This window comes from Schistocerca gregaria, chromosome 10, assembly GCF_023897955.1.
Source record: "Schistocerca gregaria isolate iqSchGreg1 chromosome 10, iqSchGreg1.2, whole genome shotgun sequence".
In the NCBI taxonomy this organism is placed as follows: domain Eukaryota; kingdom Metazoa; phylum Arthropoda; class Insecta; order Orthoptera; family Acrididae; genus Schistocerca; species Schistocerca gregaria.
In genome coordinates, this window is record NC_064929.1 from 115,455,758 (window position 1) to 115,476,347 (window position 20,590).

At 43.7% G+C, this 20,590-nt stretch overlaps 1 protein-coding gene across 1 annotated transcript in view; it reads right to left on the bottom strand.

The window, feature by feature from the left end:
- Positions 1-295: 295 nt before the first annotated feature.
- LOC126293578 (clotting factor C-like) overlaps positions 296-20,590 on the bottom strand; it is a 41,591-nt gene continuing 21,296 nt past the window's right edge. The window contains exons 2-6 of the mRNA XM_049986853.1: positions 12,461-12,622; positions 6,078-6,184; positions 2,880-3,056; positions 986-1,142; positions 296-880 (exon numbers count right to left, since the gene is read on the bottom strand). Of these exons, the coding sequence (XP_049842810.1) occupies positions 678-880; positions 986-1,142; positions 2,880-3,056; positions 6,078-6,184; positions 12,461-12,622 (806 nt within the window). The 3' untranslated portion in view covers positions 296-677. The remainder of the gene's footprint in view (positions 881-985; positions 1,143-2,879; positions 3,057-6,077; positions 6,185-12,460; positions 12,623-20,590) is intronic.

A 20,590-nucleotide genomic window follows, 5' to 3' on the forward strand; every position in this document is an offset into this window, starting at 1 on the left:
ATCGACCGACATCTCTAGGGATGCTGAAAGACAACATTCGACGCTAATGCCTCACCATAACTCTGGACATGTTTTACAGTGTTGTTCACAACATTATTCCTCGACTACAGCTATTGTTGAGGAATGATGGTGGACATATTGAGCATTTCCTGTAAAGACCATCATCTTTGCTTTGTCTTACTTTTTTTATGCTAATTATTGCTATTCTGATCAGATGAAACGCCATCTGTCGGACATTTTTTGAACTTTTTTTGTTCTAATAAAACCCCATGTCATTCCAAGCATGTATGTCAGTTTGTATCTCTCTATCTACTTTATTCCGTGATTTATTAAGTTTTCAAATTTATACTGACTTCTTGATCACCCAGTATGTTCATTCAGACATTACATGTAAATTGTTACTTCAATTAATATGTTCCACAAAGATACAAATACATGAAATTATTTCACAACGTAAATTACATTTGAGGACACTTCGGTTCTGGAAAGAAAGAAGAAGCTTCTCTTCTATGCATTACAAATGTATTGGATTTTCTAGGAAGACACTTTATTATAGCTTAAAAGCCCTCCCCCCCTCCTAATCAAACACTCACAAGCTTATTTACATTGAGTGGAATCCAGAATAAAGTTCTTACATGTCTAATTATAGTACATGTTTCATAATGTACTGTTCTTTTTTAATATTTGTCATAGTATGCCTTGAGCCAGTTCAGATGACTGTTCACTCTCGTGAAAAGAACCGGGTAACTGGAACACGGTTTCACTCCTCTTGGTGGACCTAAACTTGCTATTCCCTGAATGAACCACTGTTTTGTTGTGGCTGTTACCTTATGCTCAAACAACAAGCCACCACCAGCATCACCCGCGCAAACTGCAGTACCTGTAAAGACCACCATTTATTTAAAGGAAACAACAGAGAGTGGTAACTTCCTTGAACTGCAGATTCATATGCATTTTATTTATGAAACATTGCTTAAATACTCACCATTTCCATATCCTGCACAGAATTTGTCAGAAGCAAATAAAGGTCTTACAGACTGGGGAAGTAGCTCGTAACATTGGCTGAACTCGATAAATGGCAATTTGGTCACTAGCAGTACGTCACTTGGTTCTGGACTTTCATTGTACTCCCAGTGGGCAATCTTAAAATGACAGATGACAGAGATTTTATTATATTTGTATCACCCTTTCAAGAATGACTTATTTCTTGAATAACTAACAATAGATAAAAAAAAAAGCTTTCACATAAATGATGTGCAGTATCAGACAAGTCACCCAAACTTAAGATAAAAACTTACAAATATGCATCAACAATTCAGGCAATTAGTTTACCCGAACAAAACGGAAGTGAACACCTACGAACATATTAGGCTTGAGTGCTCAGTGCAGTTCCAGTGGCTACGCGTCTCAACAGCAATGATTACGAATGTGGGGATGTTGTCCAGTCATTCTGTTATGTAAGATACTGTAAATCTAAGATTAAGAAGAAGAGAAGAAATATTACTGTTCCACATCCGATCAATGATGACATCTTTATGGAGTGAGCCAGATCTCAGATTGACATATGATGAGACACGAAAGGGGTTCTGCCACTTTCATAGGAACCATCAGGGCATTTTTCATCAAAGTAGACCACAGAAAACCTCAATCGAAAAGGTGTGTGTGTGTCTGTGTGTGTGTCTGTGTGTGTGTCTGTGTGTGTGTCTGTGTGTGTGTCTGTGTGTGTGTCTGTGTGTGTGTCTGTGTGTGTGTCTGTGTGTGTGTCTGTGTGTGTGTCTGTGTGTGTGTCTGTGTGTGTGTCTGTGTCTGTGTGTGTGTCTGTGTGTGTGTCTGTGTGTGTGTCTGTGTGTGTGTCTGTGTCTGTGTGTGTGTCTGTGTGTGTGTCTGTGTGTGTGTCTGTGTGTGTGTCTGTGTCTGTGTGTGTGTCTGTGTGTGTGTCTGTGTGTGTGTCTGTGTGTGTGTCTGTGTGTGTGTCTGTGTGTGTGTCTGTGTGTGTGTGTGTGTGTGTGTGTGTGTGTGTGTGTGTGTGTGTGTGTGGATGTGCACATGTCATGCAGTGTGCATGTGTTTCTCTAGAGTACTCAAAAGCGAGTTTATTAGTGCCCATGCTAAAATAGACTGAGACAGATGTGGTTAAGGAATTAAAAGCAAAATTGTCATTTCAGATTAGAACCATTTTCTTCCATTTACATTCACCTACCCAGTCACATCTAGTTATGAACAATGTAAAATCTGTAACTTTTTCAGTGGTAAACACATTAAAACTTCTCCATAATAGCTTAGGAACGGAAGTCCCACATCTTACAAAAAGATAATTCTTACCACATTTGCCCTACTTTCAGCTGAAACAGAGTTGAGATCAACTCGTAAACTGACCTCTGCAAACTTTGCCCTATCCCAGGTACTTCATTATGTCTCAGTGACCAAGATGTCGTTTTCATTCTCATTTTATCTTTTTGTGTGTCAGTCATGCCACAAGTGTTATTTTTTCAGCAATTTCAAATTACGCACTTCCCTTTTATGTTAAATGCTCAGTGTTCGAGCACCATTTTAAAGAAATGTTCTGATGCAGTGATCAGTATACATATATGAAGATAAAACATCAGAGAAGATAAAAATAATAAATAATGTCCCAAAAGATGAGTACATTATCAACAAAACCGAACAAATGTATGAGTTTCTAGAAAAAAGTGTGTTGCATATACATACTCATACAGTGGTGAATTTGGATGTATGCCTGAAGACACTTTTAAATTAAAGTTTAGTACTTGTACAGTTTTAAGTGTAGTATTATCAAAGAAACATTTATATACAAACTAATGGAAAGGAAATAAAGCATGTTAAAAAAAAGTCTGAAATCAATAGAAACATATACTCACAGAGCCAAAACTCCCAGAAGACAGTTGTTCTCTCTCATATTTACTTTCAAGATCTAGACTAACTGGTCTCACAAAGTCTGAGATTGTTATTTCATTTTTCAGAACTATTATAGCTATATCATCAGCATAATTTCGTGAAGGTCCTCTATACATATCATGAATCACAATTGACTCCACCTGCAAAATTGAACACATATTACAGAATTGTATCGAAGAAGAATGCAGTTGAGTAAGCTAACAAATCATGAGACAGGTTTGATGTCAAGTACTTACTTTCAAGCTGTTCATATGTACAGTACCACCGACAGACAAATATAAAAGTGAAAGGGGCACACTTCCCAGCTTTCAGAACTAGTAGTTTGTCCCTTGAAGAGAAGCATAGGTTGTGCATGCACAGTTAAAAAGGAGGGGAAAATCATTCACATATACCGAGGACGAGGGCCAACAAAAGTGAAAGGGGAGGTGTCGGAGAGAGCAGGTCAGACATGCTACGTTGCTAAGCACTCTGTCAGCTTAAGCCCAGAGCTGAGAAGTATAGATTGACAAGTAATGATAGATTACCTGTAGGAGAAAGAGAGAGAATAGTGTGACTGAGAATTAAGTTAGAAAAAAAATTCATCTTCCTCTTCCCCTTAATCTATCTTTACTACTTATTCTTTCCTTATCACTCTGCTAGCAGAGTGATTACGTATCTACTCATCTTGAACCTACTCCCTCCAGCACCTCCCCCATCACCACACACAGCTCCTCCTTATTGGGAGGCTTGCCCTTCATTTTTCATCCTGCCAAACATATCCACCTCTCCTACCTGATAAGGAACTATTAGTTCAAATGTTAAGTAGTGTGTCGCTTTTACTTTTACATTGCTTTTACATGAATACTTTGTACTAAAAACAAATACGCCATGGCATCGTGAACTATACATCTGACACTATTTTTCAACATAGTTTCCACTGACAGTGAGACATTTGTCTTAGCTTGCAATCAGTTCAAAGAAACCACTTTGGTAAAACGTGGTGCCCGACGATGCAAGTAATTGTCACAATGCCCCATCTCAGCATTGGTTTGAAAGGACATCCTGAGAGAGCGGCTCTCAGTACAGGAAACAAGTCGAATCCGTCCTCACAGCTTCTGCCAGTATCTCGTCCCCTACCTTCCAAACTTTGTTTAGTAGGGGACGAGATACTGGCAGAAGTAAAGCTGTGAGGACGGGGCGTGAGTCGTGCTTGGGTAGCTCAGTTGGTGGAGCACTTGCCCGTGAAAGCCAAAGGTCCCGAGTGCGAGTCTTGGTCTGACACACACTTTTAATGTGCCAGGAAGTTTCATGTATTTATCTATTGGTTGGAAATAGAGATATGTTACTTTCAACAAATTTCATTAAGGAATAAATATACTGAGAACCAGTGGTTAGAGGTTACAATACAAAGTTCCTTGAGTAGGTTTCTACATGATGGTCTTGAATCTTACTACACACTTTTGCATGCTAAAACTCTTGCTCAGTTTGACAAGTTACCCCAGAATATGATCCTGTATGACATAACAGAATGAAAGTAATCAAAGTATGCAAGCCTTTTTTATATTTATATCTCCTGTATCTGACATAATTCTCACTGCAGATGCAGACTTTTTTAATCCCAGAAATTCATTCTGCATGTCTTCATATGTTATAACATATGCTGGAAGGAAATATTGTACAGGTACTGAACTGCATATAGTATGTATTTTCAAAGTTTAATGACAGTGAATTAGCTTCAAACCATTTATTAATTGGAGCAGGAACATGTGTGAGTGGCTTTATTTCCAAGGCTGTTATCATCTTTGCCTGCGAGAATGTTAAAAAAAAGCAAACACCGTACAAATCTGAGTAGGACTTCCGCTCTGAGTGTTCCATACAAATTTAATTACGTACATCTTGTAGATAGTTCTATCCATCATGGGAATTGAGAAACATGGCAATTTTTGCCTATTATAAACATTTATACTGGCAAAATAACGGTCCCAGGAATCCCAAGACATTCAACAATGTTTAATCTTAAGCCTGAATCTTTTAATTTCACATTTTCTGTCACTATTTTTCATTAATTTTATTTTGAAGTTATATTAACACGCTATACTAATTGGTAATTGCAGATGCTCTGACTTCGTCTGCTTTCATCCCTGTGCAGTTACCAGTAAGATTTGACAGAAGTCTCTGGGGAAGAAAATGGTTCAGCCAGCAGTAAGCCTATTATTGTTACGCAGGTATCAAATTGCTGTGTGGAATGCTTCAGTGGATTGTATACGGGATGTTGGAAACTCATTCCAAACAATGGAATTGCAATGCAGCATCAGTTACCTGTATTACTTCACTTTGAAACATTACAGATGCTGTACGTGTCATAGGCATAGGCTGTCAGAGACAGTTAGCATCTACAATGAGCGCTGGTGTGGCACAGTAGTCAGACAGCCTTACACCTATCATCACTAGAAAGCAAAGGCATAATTTTCACAGCGGCAGGGGACTTCATCATAGCACAGCCAATTAGCACGAAATATTTGTATATGTTATATATACAAATGTTTCTCATGAATCACTCTACCCATCACTGAAAACCATATAAAAATCCCTACAGTAGTGCCTGAGATTTTAGACAGAATATGAATGCGACGTAAGTTTGTAATAGCAAAAAATTATTTTTTATGTTGTACAGTTGCAGATAACAATTTTTGGATTTTTTCCTGTACTTTTCCGGCGAAACCTTGCTTCTAGCCGAATTTCATGATTCTAGACCAACGGAAATACGCCATAGGTTTTCATGAGAGCGTTTGCTACTATCAAAATATGTGACATTATTCCCATATCTTTTGATTGCATTGGCTTAGAAGCTCAATTTTGACACCACGAAGGGACTGTAGACCTTAATACATGATAAATTTCAACAATATTTGTCTAGCCATCCCTGAGAAAAAGGGCTTTTAACAGTCAGGCAGACAGATAGAGAAACAGTGGTCCTATAAGGGTACTGTTTTTACCGACTGAGGTACAGAACCTGAAAAACAACATCTCATTGTGTTCACAATTTTTTTTATATACATTCAACTCAGAAACAGCATCATCCAACATTTTTTAAGTAAGCAGTATGTGACACCTGTGATAACATTCCGCTTCAGAATATACTTTCTATACTGAAGACAAATATACACTGAACTTCTACTCACTTCAAGTTGTTGTTCTGTTGGATCCTTTATATCCCAGCCTCTGTGGTATTTGCCCGCTGCAATCATGTAATCCTTAGGATTATTTGATTTTCGAAGGCACTGAGCAGCTGTAAAAACAATATCCTTTAGTTACACAACTTTTGTGAGATAACCTAACATTGAAAACCTATAATCTGCTACTATTTTATTAGTATTATTATCTATATTACTATCATTGTTACAAGAAACTAGTGCTGATGCCATTGTAATTCTGACAGACAGCAAAGAACTTAGGAGAGAAGTTGAAAGAATGGACATTGTCTTCAAAGGAGATTATTAGAGGACATCAACAAAAAGAAAACAAGGGTAATGGAATGTAGTCAAATTAAATCATGTAATGCTGAGGGAATTAGATTAGGAAATGAGATGCTAAAAGTTGTAGATGAGTTTTGCTATTTGGCAGAAAATATAACTGATAATGGCAAAAGCAGATAGAATCTACATTGTATACTGTCATTAGAAAGAAAAGCATTTCTGAAGAAGAGAAATTTAAGATCAAACATAAGTTTAAATCCAGAATGGGATTTTCACCTAGCAGCGGAGTGAGCGCTGATACGAAACTTCCTGGCAGATTAAAACTGTTTGTCAGACCGAGACTCGAACTCGGGACATTTTGCCTTTCGCAGAAGAGCTTCTGGACAGTTTGGAAGGTAGGAGACGAGGTACTGGCACAAGTAAAGTTGTGAGGACGGGGCGTGAGTTGTGCTTGGGTAGCTCAGATGGTAGAGCACTTGCCCACGAAAGGCAAAAGGTCCCTAGTTCGAGTCTCGGTCCAGCACACAGTTTTAATCTGCCAGGAAGATTCACAAGTTTAAATGTCAGAACTTCTTTTCTGAAGATACTTAGCCAGAGTGGAGCTAGCCTTGTATGGAATTGAAACATGGATGATGATCAGTTCAGAAAAGGAGAGAATAGAAGATTTTGAAAGTCAGTGCTAAAGAAAATAGATGAAGATTATGAGACATATCTATAAAATAAGATCTGCAACTTTTTTCACATAGAAAACAGGTTTATTGGCAATGAATGTCATGTTGATGAAAAGATATTTTTTGATGTACACTCCTGGAAATGAAAAAAGAACACATTGACACCGGTGTGTCAGACCCACCATACTTGCTCCGGACACTGCGAGAGGGCTGTACAAGCAATGATCACACGCACGGCACAGCGGACACACCAGGAACCGCGGTGTTGGGCGTCGAATGGCGCTAGCTGCGCAGCATTTGTGCACTGCCGCCGTCAGTGTCAGCCAGTTTGCCGTGGCATACGGAGCTCCATCGCAGTCTTTAACACTGGTAGCATGCCGCGACAGCGTGGACGTGAACCGTATGTGCAGTTGACGGACTTGGAGCGAGGGCGTATAGTGGGCATGCGGGAGGCCGGGTGGACGTACCGCCGAATTGCTCAACACGTGGGGCGTGATGTCTCCACAGTACATCGATGTTGTCACCAGTGGTCGGCGGAAGGTGCACGTGCCCGTCGACCTGGGACCGGACCGCAGCGACGCACGGATGCACACCAAGACCGTAGGATCCCACGCAGTGCCGTAGGGGACCGCACCGCCACTTCCCAGCAAATTAGGGACACTGTTGCTCCTGGGGTATCGGCGAGGACCATTCGCAACCGTCTCCATGAAGCTGGGCTACGGTCCCGCACACCGTTAGGCCGTCTTCCGCTCACGCCCCAACATCGTGCAGCCCGCCTCCAGTGGTGTCGCGACAGGCGTGAATGGAGGGACGAATGGGGACGTGTCGTCTTCAGCGATGAGAGTCGCTTCTGCCTTGGTGCCAATGATAGTCGTATGCGTGTTTGGCGCCGTGCAGGTGAGCGCCACAATCAGGACTGCATGCGACCGAGGCACACAGGGCCAACACCCGGCATCATGGTGTGGGGAGCGATCTCTTACACTGGCCGTACACCTCTGGTGATCGTCGAGGGGACACTGAATAGTGCACGGTACATCCAAACCGTCATCGAACCCATCGTTCTACCATTCCTAGACCGGCAAGGGAACTTGCTGTTCCAACAGGACAATGCACGTCCGCATGTATCCCGTGCCACCCATCGTGCTCTAGAAGGTTTAAGTCAACTACCCTGGCCAGCAAGATCTCCGGATCTGTCCCCCATTGAACATGTTTGGGACTGGATGAAGCGTCGTCTCACGCGGTCTGCACGTCCAGCACGAACGCTGGTCCAACTGAGGCGCCAGGTGGAAATGGCATGGCAAGCCGTTCCACAGGACTACATCCAGCATCTGTACGATCGTCTCCATGGGAGAATAGCAGCCTGCATTGCTGCGAAAGGTGGATATACACTGTACTAGTGCCGACATTGTGGATGCTCTGTTGCCTGTGTCTATGTGCCTGTGGTTCTGTCAGTGTGATCATGTGATGTATCTGACCCCAAGAATGTGTCAATAAAGTTTCCCCTTCCTGGGACAATGAATTCACGGTGTTCTTATTTCAATTTCCAGGAGTGTATTTACAGTTGTGGTCATTGCACATTTGCATGTGCTGTGGCCCTTTTCATATACACCCCTGCCACAGATCTCCCTTACCATACTGTGCAGGTAACATTCAACTTCGTTTTCCAAATCATCATCTGTCTGCAAATGCATTCCACCAAGGTGTAACTTCAACTCCGGAAACAGAGGTACTAGGTACTATGTCTGTACTGGAGGGGTGAGGATCCCCTATCAGAACTGGGCCAAGAGATGGTCTGTTGCACTGGTAATATGGCGATGAGAGTTGTCGTAATGAAAACACTCTCTCTTCGTCAGCATTCCCCTCCCCCCAGTTGTTTTAAAGTCTCACAGGTAGTGAATAGCATTTATTGTTCTGTCAGTAGTTATAAATTCTCAAAACAATACACCTTTTCTATCCCAGAACACACTCGCCATCACTTTGCCAGTGGACAATATTTTTTTCATGGCTTTGACCAATTCGAATTTCACCACTGACAAGGGTTTTCATTAGTTTCAGGTCTCGTGTAGTGTACCCAGGTTTCATCGCCCGTGACAACTGAACCCAAAAATTACTTGCTCTGTTCTGCATAGTGCTCCAGGAATCTGTGGGCCACTTCAACACATTGCCATTTACAGTCTTCGGTCAGCATTTTGTGGATCGACCTCACACACATGTTGTGATAATGCAAATGTTCAGCCAATATCTTGTCAATTGTAGTCTGATGGACTTCAAGCATCCTTTCACACAGTTCATGAATCGTTTTACACCAATAGTCAAACATTTCTGTCTCCGTTTTTGCATTTGTTTCAGCCGAAACCGAAACCCAACTAGAATTCTGTCCATGGTGGATGTCTGTATGTTTGTTCTTGAACTCTCTGACTCACTTCCACATGTTTTCAATGTCCATTCACTTTGGCCCATAGACTTTGCATAACTGACAACGCATATTAATTGGGGTAATGCCTTCGGCACTCAAAAAAAAAAAAAAAAAAAAAAAAAGGAAGTAAATGGCACCTACAAGAGAAACAACGAGAGAGCCATCTCAAACAGCTGCCCAGTCAAGACTGTGTGTGGCAGCAGTCTGAGATTGGTGATGATTTGAAGGGGAGGGGGGGGGAGGGGGGATCCAAGCTACACGCCATTCTTGCCAGATCCCACGTAAAACCGTTTTTCATGGTTCCAGTTTCTTGGTGACCTTACTTTATGCACGCACCTCGTAGATAGGTAGATTGCATAACTAATGGGGAGGTACTGAACAGATCTGGGGAGAAAAATTTACGGCATATCTTGACTTAAGAGAAGGGATTGGTTATAGGATACATTCTGAGACATCAAGGAATCATTGGTTTAGTATTGGAGGGAAGTGTTGGAATTAAAAATTGTGGAGGATGTAACATTATGTGATTGCCTTATCATTTTAAATCATTCACTAATCGAGTAGTCGCTCGGCAACAGCTACAGTTAGCAAATAATGTAGCGAGAATGTAAAAGGTGAACGACCTGTGTCGTAACTTATTTATTGTCGAAGCGCCGTCAGAGATGCAGTGAGTTATTGACTTTGAAAACCGCGGCGCGGAAAACGGACAGAAGAAGAACACTTTTACACGTTTTCTTTTTTTTTATGTACGAGATATTCTCGATGAACAGTTACTCATTCTTCTCTTGTCTTTTGTAACTTGTGCCGGACGCGCATGTCTTGCCATCGTATTATTATCGTTAAAAATAATAATATTTTAGTGTAAAGTAAAAGTGCAATACTAAAAGTGCAATACTGCATAGCAGTAGATTTATTGTACGACGTGTATGTGAAAACGTCAAAAGAATTATTTACATTACGAGAAGAGAAGTGCCAGTCAAAACGGCATCCATGTTAAAATTCTTCATTGTAGTGTAAGTTCATCTATTAATTGTCATAAATTCAGATTTAAATGGAATTGGTGTATGGACTATTTATTTAATATAGAATGTATGTCTCACTCCTTCATGGAGTTATTTAATTTTCTTTATATTTCTGCCGAATAGAGAGTTCACAGTCACGAATTATTTCGTCGAAATCGGACGAAAGTTGTATGCGGTGAAATATTTTATCCGCGCCACGTTCTACTGGTAAATGCATGATAAACTACTGTCCCTTAGGAAACTCATGTTGAGCTATCCAAAAGTAATTATGTTTTGAATAGGCATTTACTCTCCCATGCAATGCAACTTCCGACTGATCAGACGATCCAACAAGAGACATCCGCACACGGTCGGCGTTCGCAGATATACTTCCACCGCTGATTAGAGCTATATGTTTCAGCACAAAAGTAAACATATTGTTATAATTAGCGACTACGAACGGGGACATTTATAACCTTATGTTTATGTATACACATTACGTAAACATATCGTTATAAGGAACACTAAGAGATGAATACAGTAAGAGCAGATTAAAACTGATGTAGTTTGAAGTAGTCATTTGGAGACAAAGAGGCTTCCATATCATGGAGTAGCATGGAAGGAGCTGCATAAAACCAGTCTTTGGACCAAGGACACAATAACTTCATGTAAGAGAAAGTAGTATGTAGTCAGACATGACTCTTCTTGAAATGTAAGTTATATAAATTTCAACAATAAGTTTCTCTGTGCAGCACACTGACGCACTTGTCTGACATTCACGCTGCCTGTCCATCTTTGGGGCTCCAGTTGCAATAATGTGTTCACTATGCAGGGGAACATCATGAATGTTTGTTGGTGGAGACGATTCCCAAACGTGGAAGGTGAGAGTGCTCAGTGCCCCAGCGGGCGTAAAGTGTGCTTCATCACTCCAGAAAATGTTCAAATGCCACATGTCCTTAACTCCTGCAAGAAACATAAGAGCAAAGTCTACTCAAATGTGTGCATCTAACGAAAAAAGTTGGTTAGTAAAGAGAAGTTTGTATGGATTCCTTCTCATGACTGCAACACTTTTTGAATGGTGGACCATTGAAAGTTCAGCTCAGCTCATGCTCCGCGAGGAGATGGCATTTTTAGCCATGGCAACAGTTACCTCTTCAACAATTTGTGGCACAATTCACTGTCGGCTTCTCGGCAGTTAATTCAAACTTCTGAATCATGTTCTTCAACTCGATGTGGAAAGAGGGCCTCTGACTATTCCTTTCGCACATTGATACTCACAAAGAACAGCAGTACTGCTGCTGTTTTGGTAAAAACGCTTTATGAGTAAAGCCCCGTGCTGAATATCTGCAATTGTTTCAACCCAACGTTGCCATACCAGTACCAGCATCTAATGGCAAGACATGACTCTAACACTACTAACAATGCAAATCCACCAACACAAAGTTTGAACAGTATTCCTATAAAGTTGGCTACCTGTACAGTAAATAGTTTTCCATGTACACTGCCATAAGTAGTGAAAGTTTAATTGTAGTGAACATCTATAACAGAGTGTCATGGATCACATAATCAATATTTGATATTTGTAGGTCAGTTGCAAGAAAGCTGAGCAATATGTCTTAGAGCTTGTTTATATGCCTCTCTCCTGCTCAGCTCTTCAACTACATAGTGGGTGGTCGTCTTTGCTCTTTTTTTGTTGCTTCTAATCTTTGTAGCTTTGAGGAGACTGGGAGTTTATGAAGGTATGTCACGACAATCAGGTACGTTTGTCGGAACAAGAGAGGGATACTACAACAAAATGAGAGGCATATCATATACACAATAAGATGCAATAAACAGTAAGAGTTACAAATCTAAGGTATTCAGAGGGGTAAAGAGGGAGTGAACAAATTATAGATTTACTGTCTTCAGAGAAGCTTAGGTGATACTATGTAATGCAATCCATAATACATTACCCTGAAGTAACACACACTGTAGCAAATATTTAACTTGTAAATAACTCACCAGTTAGAACCAACTTTCTTTTTATAAGGGTTCCACCACATAGTTGTAAATATCCATCATTTTCATGTAAATATATTCCAACATGCCATGGAAATTCTGCAGCCAGTGAAGGCTTTCCATCAAGAACATATGTTTCGTCTTTTGGAATTGGTTTTACACATTCTGTAACATTTTTATTAACACACATTTGATTTTACTTTCTGCATTATTTTAGTATTTGCAAGTATCATGAGAAACATTAAGCTAACAAATTTCTGGTGGCATAAATTTTACAATTGTTATTTACCAGACAAGTTCAAGCAATGTAGGCAAAATAAAGCGAGTCTTCAGGTAGCATAATTTTACATCTATCTCCGCATTACTACTATGTAATCACTTTTAAGTGCAGGGAAGAGAATATTTTACAGTATGCTCATGATTCAGTAAAACAGCGTGGTACACGAGCAGAGAACAAATAATTCACAAGTAGGTTAGTATGGGCATTTACTTAATATTATTACAGGTTGGGTAATAGTTTTTTATTTTCATACATTAAAAGTTGTACATATGTTTCAGAAATATAAATCTTGTCTTCCTCGGGTTTAGTAAACAATATTACAGCTTACTCTATCATCTATCTGTACTGACATTTCGTAAAATGGGGATCTAATACTGATGGTTTTTAAACTCACTTCAAATTGGAAAAGAAATAATAGTGTTGGCTATTAATTGAGCCCCTTGCCACAAGTAAGATAACATCTGCTGATTTCCAGAAACATTATGTCATCGTTCAATTCACCACGAGGACCATGAAGTCTAACACTTGTATTACTATCTTTCATTGATTATCCCATTATGTTATCATTGCATGTTTCCATGTTTATGCATTCTCTTTTTATTAGCTCCTTTCATTATCCACTGAAGTGATAAAAGTCATGGCATAGTGATATGTATATATACATAGTGATGTCAGTGGTATCTCGTACACAAGTTATAAAAGGACAGTGTGTTGGCAGAGTTGTCATTTTTTATTCTCAGGTCCCTATGTTAAAAAGGTTTCTGACTTGATTATGCCCACACAGATGGAATCAAGAGTCGTTAATGCAGAATGGTAGTTGGGACTAGGGGCAATCTCTTTTGGAAATTGTTAGGAAATTAAATATTCTGAGACCCACAGTGTCAAGAATGTGCTGATAATACCAAATTTCAGGCACTACCTCTCACCACAGACAACACAGTGGCCGACAGCCTTCACTTGATGACCATGAGCAGTGGCGTATGGGTAGAGTTGTCAGTGCTAACAGACAAGCAACACTGCTTGAAACAAACGCTGTAATCAATGTGGGACGTATGACGAACATGTCCATTAGGATGGTGCATCAAAATTTGGCGTTAATGAGCTATGGCAGCAGATGACTGATGTGAGAGCCTTTGCTAACAGCATAACATCACCTGCAGCTCATCTCCTGGGCTCGTGGCCATATCTGTTGGATCTTGGATGACTGGAAAACTGTGGTCACATCAGACGGATCTCGATTTCAGTTGATAAGAACTGATGATACGGTTCGAGTGTGGCACAGACCTCACACAGCGATGGACTCACCTTGTTAACAACGCATTGTCCAAGCTGGTGGTGCCTCCATAATGGTGTTTGCTGTGTTTACATGCAATGGACTGGATCCTCTGGATGTTTGTTTATTTGGAGACAATTTGCAGTCATTCATGAATGTTATGTATCGAAACAACAATGGAACTTTTAGGATGTTGATGATGCATCATGTCACCATGCCACAATTGTTGATGACTGATTTGAAGAACACAGTGGACAATTTGAGAAAATGGTTTGGCCTCCCAGATCACCAGTCATGAATCCCATTGAATATTTATGGGATACAATAAAGAAGTCCTGCACTGGCAACACTTCTGCAATTATGGATGGCTATAGAGGCATCATCACTCAGTATTTGTACAGGAGGCTTCGAGCAAATTGTGGGGTTCATGTAACCTGGAGTTGCTGGTCCATGCCAGGCAAAATGGGCTCTGACATGACATTAGCAGGTATCACATGACTTCTGTCGCCTCAGTGTGTACTGAACTATCTTATTTATTCATTGGCATCAAGTCCATTTTGATGCTGCTGTTCACCTTCCACTTTCTCAAAGCAGGGATGCAGGATCTAATGTTTAACATATTGTACAAAAAAGAAAATACACTCAAGATGAATTTAAATCTGCTGGCTCTTCCTTACCTTCAGGAAATTAAGCTGTAGTGTGCTGGTACTACTCCATCCGTTATACATTCTGCTCCCAATAATAACATTTTTTTTCTTTTTCTTTGCTGTTTCATTCTATATGTAATGCAGCTGCACACTTAATAAGTAATATGTACAGTAACATAAAATTGTTGTTTATGAAAAATTCCATTTAAATTCATAGTTTAATTGTTCATATTTACGTTGTATTGTATGTATTGTATGTTAACCGGTGGCCTAGAAACTATGGAGAGGCTCCATCCCTGCCGCAGCGGCAGTGGTCCACAACCTCACGACGACTACCGGAGTCCACTTCACCTTTCCACCACCCCACACCGAACCACTCTTTCAGGGTTATTCATATTTACCTTCCTTATTAATGATGCAATCGATTTTACTAGGAGCCTATATAATTATATGACTGAGGTTATAACATCATTTAACCAGAAAACATTTTGCAGGAATGGGCAGCATAGCAGGTATTGTTACCACTCATTCAAAAGCAAACATTCTCAACTTTTTGATAACGTATTTTTAATTATCTGAAACTAATCAACTCATGAAATGATTAACATTAATAAAAGTTCAGACCCTCATAATCACAACTGCCTATTTTGCTTTAACACCTGCAAGATTCTAAACTATGACAATTAATTTTTATTGCTATATTATTTTCTGAGTGAAACACCTCTCACTAATTAATTCAGTCACTGACAGAAATTTTGAATAATTTGGGTGATAACAAATTTATTCCAAGATGGATTTCATACATGTAAACAGGGGGTTTCTGGCTCCCTCTCTTACCAAGGATTAATCCCGACCGGTGGGGTCTGCTGGTTAATCCAATGTGGCATTTTAATTTGCAGGGGTGGCCAGATGCCCTTCGTGTCGCCATCCCATACCCCCGGGAAGGAATTAGTGTACCCCAACTGTCTGTGCCTAGTGTAATCTATGGAATAGTGAGAGCCATGTAACTGAGGCGGAATGTGGGGATGAGCCAGGTATTCACCTAGCGCGGTGTGGAAAACCGCCTAAAAACCACATCCGGGCTGGCCAACACATCGGCCCAGGTCATTAATCCACCAGGCAAATTCGATCCGGGTGCAGCACACCTACCTGAGTCCAGGAATCAGCGCATTACCGGTCTCGGCTACACTGGTGGATAGGGGATTTCTGACTGAGGATGAATAATAATGTTCCATATACTTTATGATTTACTACCCTGAAACATTTTTTTATAAACTAGGTAATAGTAAAACTGTAGAGTAAATGCGGTGTAGTAAAATCTTCCCTGGCCAACTTTCGAAACATTATGTAGTTTCAGAAATTACATAATCTTATGCCTATACAGTCAATGTCCCCCAAGGTCACCTGTCACTAACTAATGAGCAACCAGGTATCATCTCTATGTAGGGCCACTACAGTCCCATCGAGTGAGTGTGTACATAACTATGTAGTTTAAAGTGAAAGTTTGTGCTCCAACAACATGGTGCCTTGTACGAGGTACGAGCTCCACTGGATCCACAGATGACCATGTGAATCTTTCCCAGAGCATAATGTAGCCCCCCCCCCCCCTGTGGGTTTGGGGGTAAGAATAGGCCCACGGTATTCCTGCCTGTCGTAAGAGGCGACTAAAAGGAGTCTCAAACATTTTGGCCTTGTGAGATGGTCCCCTAACGGGTTTGACCTCCATCCTTCTAAATTTTCCGAAGAGCGAGCCGATTGGGGAAGGGCGCCTTACAAGGAGCGATGTGTCCATCATGCATTACCATCTCTAGCCAGGTTTGTCGTCATCGCTTAGCAGTCCCGCTCACCTACCATCTCTTGGGCGTGGATTTGTTCTTGGGTGCAGTTTATTGCAGTCTGCTATGCTGTGTCGCTTTATGTGCCAATGACGATATTGGACTACATCACCTGAAATCCAGCACGGTAGCCAGTCCGTTGTGGTGGGGCCGCCATGTACCCTGTTGGTTGTAGCCCCCTGACTACACAGGGATCGCTCTGCTGATGCCAGCGCCGTTAACTCCCCACGTATGCCAAGGAGTAGATGCCTATCTCCTTGGGGCATTGGGACTCCCGGCAATGGCCATCCTGCCAGGTGGTCGTTGCTGAGGCTGGGTGGCGCCCGTGGGGAGGGCCCTTGGTCGGAGTAGGTGGCATCAGGGCGGATGACCCGCAATGAAGCGTGGTACATCATCTCTTGCTGGCGGCCAGCCGCCAGCAGTCTCTAAGCGTTCCAGGGCTCAATACAACGCAACTACATATGACCCCAAATTGTTCCCCTCCCTGGCTACACCATGGGATGAACGAAAGACTAAGGATGCCAGCGAACCATACTCGCCCCGCTACCTGGTGTGTACGAGAGCTGATGGTGAATCCTTTACATCCATGAAGCCTCAGTTCTTCATCGAGCACTTGGAGGACAAGTTCGGGGTGGTGGAGGGCTTGTCCAAAATGCACTCGGGCTCGGTTTTGATCAAATCGGCGTCCTCCGCCCAGTCCCGCCGGTTACTCGATTGTAACAAGCTGGGGGATGTTCTGGTTACAATCACGCCCCATAAGAGTCTTAATATGGTCCAGGGCATAATATTCCATCGGGACCTTCTATTGCAGTCCGATGACGAGCTTCGCGCCAATTTAGAGCGGCGAGGTGTTCACTTCGTCCGGCGCGTATATCGTGGTCCAAGGGATAAGCAGGTTGCCACCGGTGCCTTCATCTTGGCCTTCGAGGGTGATACCTTACCTGAGAAGGTCAACGTGATGGTCTATTGTTGTGACGTCAAGCCATATATCCCTCCCCCGATGCGGTGCTTTAAGTGCTGGAAGTTCGGGCATATGTCTTCCCGCTGTGCTTCCAGCCTCACATGTCGAGATTGTGGACGCCCATCACATACCAATACTCCATGTGCTCCGCCTCCCATCTGTGTAAACTGCGGAGAGCACCACTCGCCTTGCTCGCCGGACTGCAGGATCTTCCTGAAAGAGCGCAAAATCATGGAGTATAAGACCCTGGACCGCCTGACATACGCTGAGGCCAGGCAGAAGTTCGAACGCCTCCATCCTGTTCGAATAACTGCCTCTTACGCCGCGGCTACTACTGTTATGGCCCCATTAGCTCTCCCTCAGACTGCCACCTCTCAGAGCCGGAATGCTACACCTGCCCCCTTGATGGTGTGGGGCACTTCACTCCCTGCTGCTCCTGCACTACCTGCCTCAGGAGCAGCAACCCCCCAACCATCGGGGACATCAGTCCCCACTTCTAAGCTGGGGAAGCCTCAAACTTCCCCGGCTCGAATAGCACGGAAAGGGTCCCTTGGGTCCCTTCCTTCCCAGGTTTCCGCCTCTGGGAAGGGTGACGTCAGCCAATGGAAGAAAAGCAGACCAGCGGCTGGTCGCAGGGCTTCCCGCTCCTCCTCCATCCCGGAGACTGACTCGCTGGAGCCCTCCCAGCCAATGACACCCAAGGACCAGAGAGACAAGACGAAGAAGAAGACCTCTAAGGCCAAGGACCACGCGGTGGCATCCACCCCACTGCTCCCTACAGGCTCTGCGTCCGAGGATAAGGTGGAGATCCGGGCGTCCGCTGAGGACCTGGAACTCGCCGGACCCTCAGACACCATGGAAGCAGATTGTACTGGTCCTCCATCAGTGGCAGCAGGTGACCCAGTGGCGTGATCTGCCTCCTCGGCCCCTTCACGCCTTTTTCGGACATGGACAAAGCAATACTCCAGTGGCACTGCAGCGCTTTTTTCCACCACCTTGCTGAGCTTCGCCAACTCATCAGCAGTCACCCTTTCCTCTGCATTGCCCTACAGGAAACTTGGTTTCCGGCAATGCGGACCCCTGCCCTACGTGGGTATCGGGGTTATTACAAGAACCGGGCAGCTTATGAGAGGGTATCTGGTGGAGTCTGCGTCTACATCCTTAACTCTGTCTACAGCGAATGTGTACCTCTTCACACACCTTTAGAGGCTGTCGCTGTAAGGATGTGGACGCCTCAGCCTATTACTGTCTGCAGTTTGTATCTTCCGCCAAAGGGTGATGTCTCGCGTCATGTGTTGGCTGCATTGATAGCACAACTGCCTCCTCCTTTTGTGTTACTGGGCGACTTTAACGCCCATAACCCCCTGTGGGGTAGCGCCGCGATTACTGGCCGGGGTAGAGATGTCGAGCCTCTTCTCTCGCAGCTTGACCTCTGCCTCTTAAACACGGGAGAGCCGACACATTTCAGTGTAGTCCATGGCACATTTTCGGCCATCGACCTTTCTATCTGCAGCCCCGGACTTTCACCATCCATCCACTGGAGTGTCCATGACGACTTATGTGGTAGTGACCATTTCCCCATCTTTCTGTCACTACCACAGCGTCACTCCTCTGAACGCCCCTCCAGATGGGCTCTGAATAAGGCTGATTGGGGCTTGTTCTCCTCTCTCGCCACTATCGCACCTCCTTCCCCTGACACCATTGATGCGGTGGTTCAGTCGGTCACCACCGGCATCGTTTCTGCGGCGGCATCTGCGATTCCCTGTTCATCCGGGTCCCCTCGGCGGAGGACTGTGCCTTGGTGGGCGCCCGAGATCGCAGAGGCGATTAGAGATCGCCGGCGGGCTCTTCAACGCCATAAGCGGCACCCGTCCTTGGAGAACCTCATTGTTTTTAAACAGCTGCGTGCCCGTGCCCGACGCCTTATTCGCCAACGGAAGCAGGAGTGCTGGGAACGGTATGTTACCACCATTGGCGTCCGTACCTCTGCATCGCAGGTTTGGGCTAAGATTAGACGACTCCATGGCTATCGGCCGCCTGTCTCTGTCCCTGGGCTTTCGCTGAATGGAGTGGTGCGTACTGACTCCAACACGATTGCGGACCGGTTAGCAGCGCATTTTGCTCAGTGTTCCGCATCTACGAATTACCCACTGGCCTTCCGCTCCCGGAAAGAGCGGTTGGAAAGTTGGAGGCTTTCCTTTCACACGCGCCGCGCGGAGTCGTACAATGCTCCTTTCAGCGACTGGCAATTCCAGAATGCACTATCTGCTTGCCCTGATACGGCTCCTGGGCCAGACCGCATCCACAGCCAGATGCTGAAATACCTCTCTGTGACTTGCCAGCGACGCCTTCTAGATGTTTTCAACCGCATCTGGGTTGAGGGTGTGTTCCCGTCTCAATGGCGAGAAAGCATCGAAACCTGGCAAGAACCCGCTGGAGGTGGACAGCTACCGCCCCATGAGCCTCACCAACGTTCTTTGCAAGTTGCTAGAACATATGGTGAGCCGGAGGTTGAGTTGGCTCCTCGAGTCTCGAGGCCTTCTGGCTCCGTCTCAGGGTGGGTTCCGTAAAGGCCGCTCTGCCGTCGATAATCTGGTCTCCCTAGAGTCTGCCGTCCGTACAGCCTTTGCACGCCGCCAACATCTGGTTGCCGTCTTCTTCGACATGAGGAAGGCATACGATACGACTTGGCGATATCACATCCTGGCCACACTTCATGGGTGGGGTCTTAGGGGCCCGCTCCCAATTTTTATTCAGAATTTTCTGTCGTCTCGTTCCTTCCACGTGCAAGTTGCTGCGTCCCATAGTTCCTCCCGGGTCCAGGAGAACGGGGTCCCACAGGGGTCTGTCCTCAGTGTCTCCCTGTTTTTAATTGCGATCAATGGGCTCGCTGAGGCGGTGGGATCGTCCGTCGCAGCTTCGTTGTATGCAGACGACTTCTGCCTCTACTACAGCTCCGCTGGCATTGCAGTTGCTGAGCGCCAGCTGCAGGGCGCTATCCGCAAGGCGCAGTCGTGGGCTGTAGCGCACGGCTTCCAGTTTTCGACCGCTAAGACCTGCGTTATGCATTTCTGCCGGCGTCGCACGGTTCACCCTGAGCCACGCCTTTACCTTGACGGTGAACCTCTTGCTGTGGT